This window comes from Opisthocomus hoazin, chromosome 2 (assembly GCF_030867145.1).
Source record: "Opisthocomus hoazin isolate bOpiHoa1 chromosome 2, bOpiHoa1.hap1, whole genome shotgun sequence".
Taxonomy (NCBI): Eukaryota; Metazoa; Chordata; class Aves; order Opisthocomiformes; family Opisthocomidae; genus Opisthocomus; species Opisthocomus hoazin.
The window spans coordinates 15,517,058-15,520,486 of record NC_134415.1 but is presented as its reverse complement, the minus strand read 5'-3'; the positions used below and the strand labels follow the sequence as shown (position 1 = coordinate 15,520,486).

Genomic DNA, 3,429 nt, shown 5'->3' with positions numbered 1-3,429 from the left:
GCCCCCGCCCGCCGGCGCCTGCGCGCCTCCCGCTTCCGGATGCGCCTCCGCCGCTACCTGCGCGCTGCCGAGGTGCGTCGGGGCCGGCGCCGGGCCTGCGGGCAGTGCCACGCCTGTCCCTCCGCCGCCTCCCTGCTTCCCTCCCTGCCAGCTGGGCCGGGGCGCGGGAGCAGCCGAGGCCGCCGGTGTCGACCCGGCCCGGGCGGCTGCGGCTGAGCGGGCCGGTGGGTCGGAGCTTCCCCTCCCCGCGGCGCTGCCCGGGAGGAGAGGCCTGCGGGGCCAGGCGTGCGCACGGCGGGGGGGGGTCCGGTGGGGGGGTGTGTGGAGGGCCGCAGGTGGCTGGCCGGGTTCTGGCGTCGTGCCGTCACGGGTAAGGCGGTGCCTGGCCGGCGCCGGGATGCGGCCTGGAGGCGTCGCTCCCGGCGGGGGTCCGGACCGGGCACGGTGCGGCGGGCTGTGAGAGGAGTAACCGGTGCCGGCGGAGGGACGCTGGCGCAGAGGCCTTTTCGCCTGGTGCCGGTCTCCGGGAGCCCGTCACTGCCCCGAAACTTGCCCGTTTTTCAGCTTTCTCGGTCAGTCCGCTGAGGCGCCTGCGTGAGGGAGAGCTGGGCAGTTGGTCTGGCCTGCGGAGAGCAGAAAGCTTCCCCGCTACATCTGAGCGCTTGGTAATCTCTGCAGTGCTTCGGCACAACGTGCCGGGTGCCGGCTGACTTTGGTCGGTGTTCGCTCTGCGTCCCGTGGGAGATCATAGTGCATCGATTGTTTGTGGCGTGCACAGTGAGACCCAGCCCTCGCCAGAACCGGTACGACTTGGCAGGCGTTTTTCGCTGGCATTTGGAGCAAAGCTTTGGCCAGTGTAGGTCGGCTTTGGATTGCCTGCCAGCACAGCTGGGTGTTAGACTCCAAGTCTTCAATTAGCTGAATATTCGTGTAATTGTTCTTGTATCTGATCCTTTGTGCTTCAGCGGCACAGCTGAATGGATGTGCAGGTTTGGTAGCTCAGAGCTTGTGTTTCCTAAATTTAGATGAATAGCTAAGGGATCGTGTGGAAGGCTCATACAGGGCTCATGGCTCTAAAGGCCAGGGGAAAATGAAAACTTATCTGGGGCAGAAAAGCAGTGATGAGCTGTGCTGTCGTACAGTACTCCAGTGCTGCGCTGCATGCCGGTGTGACGAGCAGTGCAGGTCTCTGGGACGATATCCACACAGTCGTAATGCTGTCATTCATCGCTTTTCTCTCTGCTCTCATGTAGAGGTGTTTTGAGGCGATGTGTCTGTGCATTATTGACAGGCAATATCTTCTCAATTCTTTATAACTATATGAAAAAAAAAAGCCAGAGGTCTTTGGAGAGGTGTCGGAGCGAGGGCTGTATGTGCTTCCAGATGTGGCTGTTCCTTTGCTGATCTGTTACTGGAGATGCATGCAGTGAAAAATATTGCTATGCAAAATACCAAAGAGTAGAGAGCAAGCTTGGTATTACAGACACTGTGATGCTTTAGTTTCACCAGCACCAAATCATTAAGCTGAATTTGGAATCATAGTACAGTTGTACTGTTAATACGTCACCCTTTACCACTGTCTAATCTGGGGATTGTTTTAAAATATGTGTTTAATTTAAATCACTTCACTTGACTTAAAGAATTTTTTGGGTTTGGCCAGGAATGAGGAAGCAGCTGTGAGCACTTGAGAGCACAAGTGGAAGGGTGCAGCTGCTGAAAGATGGTGTCTGACATGAGACTCCTTAGTTGCTTTGCTTTTTCTGTTTCACCCGAGATCCTAGTTTCAGCATTGCTGCATTCAGGTTTTGGCATTGGGTTTTTTTGCTTTTGGGGTTTCTTTTTGCTGAATTATTTTGTGATTTTTAGGTAAGTTTTGTTTTTTTTCTAGCTGTTCCACATTAAGCAGCAACACTGTTTAAATGTGGTTTGTGAAGGTTAAGTTGTCTGCAGAGTGCCTGCTTACACTGATGGTGTGCTTTTGGTAGTGCTTTGCTGCTACACCGCACTCACCATGTGAGCGGGATCTCGGGTGTTTGGTCTGTAGCATTTTGCCTGTTGAGGAGGCTTGCAGTCATTCGGCTGCTGCTTCTGTTCCAGGCTGTCGCACATATGGCTTGCTGGTTTCAGAGGTCTCATCTGTCCAGCCCATAAAGCAAGGCCAAGGAGGTCTGGGAAGTCCCAGCTCAGTGATGCCAAATGCTGTCACTGTTCCTGCCTCTCAAATCTGTGATGGTCAGAAAGTCGTGTTTGTGATAGGTTCATCTCCTTCTCACCTTGTCTGTTGAAGATGCTGAGAAAGTGGCCAGGTTCATGCCCAAGCTTTGGGAGTGTGGTCAATGGTCTTGATTAGGGACAATCCTTAATCTGTTTTATGTAAGAGGAGACAGTGAGATGACTCTCTTATCTCTGTTGTGTGGTTTGTGTTTTGTTTTTTTTTTCCCGTTTGAACGGGGACAACAGGGACTTCAGTATATTTTTCCTTGCTAAGAGTTAGCACCGCGAGGTTGCCTGTAGGTGCCCTTTTTACAATTAACAGCTTTGTTCACTGAAATACTAATGGATATACTCAGTTGTGGATATGTGAGTAGTTCCTATGTGGGACTGCTTAGCTAAGACAAGTCTAAGCAGGCTGGAACCATGATATTGTAATCTACAGATTTCATCTTTGTATTTTCACTCAATTTTCAAAGCTTTGTACTGCTGTACTATACTTTGAACTAATGTTTACATTTTTGTTTTAGAGTTGCTACACAAGCTTACAATAATACTGGAATTGAACCAGTTATGGAGCTGGCTCATAGTTTGTTACTGAACGAAGAAGCATTAGCTCAAATCACAGAAGCAAAGAGACCCGTCTTTATCTTTGAGTGGTTAAGATTTTTGGATAAAGTGCTGGTAGCTGCTAACAAGGTAACTTAATGGCTTTTCTCCCCTTTCTTTCTAAAACATTTGTATTAATTTCATGCTAGAGAAAGTTGACAGGTAATGGCCAGGTGGTGACTGTATGATTTCAGATTCAGCCTGAATAGCCTCTGTATTAGTTTGTAGCTTTTAAGTGTTTAATTGTAGGCAGTCAGTATGACTCTGTTGTGTAACTCTTAGCTTGGTTTGAGTTCTTCGTTGCTGCAAATATTTGGAAGGCAAAACCTTCCCTCTCAGAGTAGGAATTCTTGATGGTAAAGAGAATCAGAAGATGTTCTAGTAAGGTATTACTGTGGTTTTAGTAAGTATTTAAAAAAAGTTAAATAGGATAACAGCTAATTCTGAGCATTTTACATCTGTCTCTGCTATTACTGAATGTATCTCAAATCTCTGGGACAAGCAATTTGCTGAATTACACACAAGTGGGAGTCGTATAAGATTTATTTCACTCCGATAGGTTTTTCTGGGTGGTGGTTGCAAGACATAGGATTAAATGACTTTTCTTGT

General features: G+C 49.2%; 1 protein-coding gene across 3 annotated transcripts in view; it reads left to right on the top strand.

The window, feature by feature from the left end:
• Positions 1-24: 24 nt before the first annotated feature.
• HEATR5B (HEAT repeat containing 5B) overlaps positions 25-3,429 on the top strand; it is a 59,408-nt gene continuing 56,003 nt past the window's right edge. For 2 of the 3 annotated variants that reach the window (XM_075412697.1, XM_075412699.1), the window contains exons 1-2: positions 25-72; positions 2,742-2,910. In XM_075412697.1, coding sequence (XP_075268812.1) covers positions 2,785-2,910 — 126 coding nt within the window. In that variant the 5' untranslated portion in view covers positions 25-72; positions 2,742-2,784. Of the gene's footprint in view, positions 73-750; positions 804-2,741; positions 2,911-3,429 lie in introns of those variants that run through there. The other variant, XM_075412698.1, reaches the window with a different exon arrangement.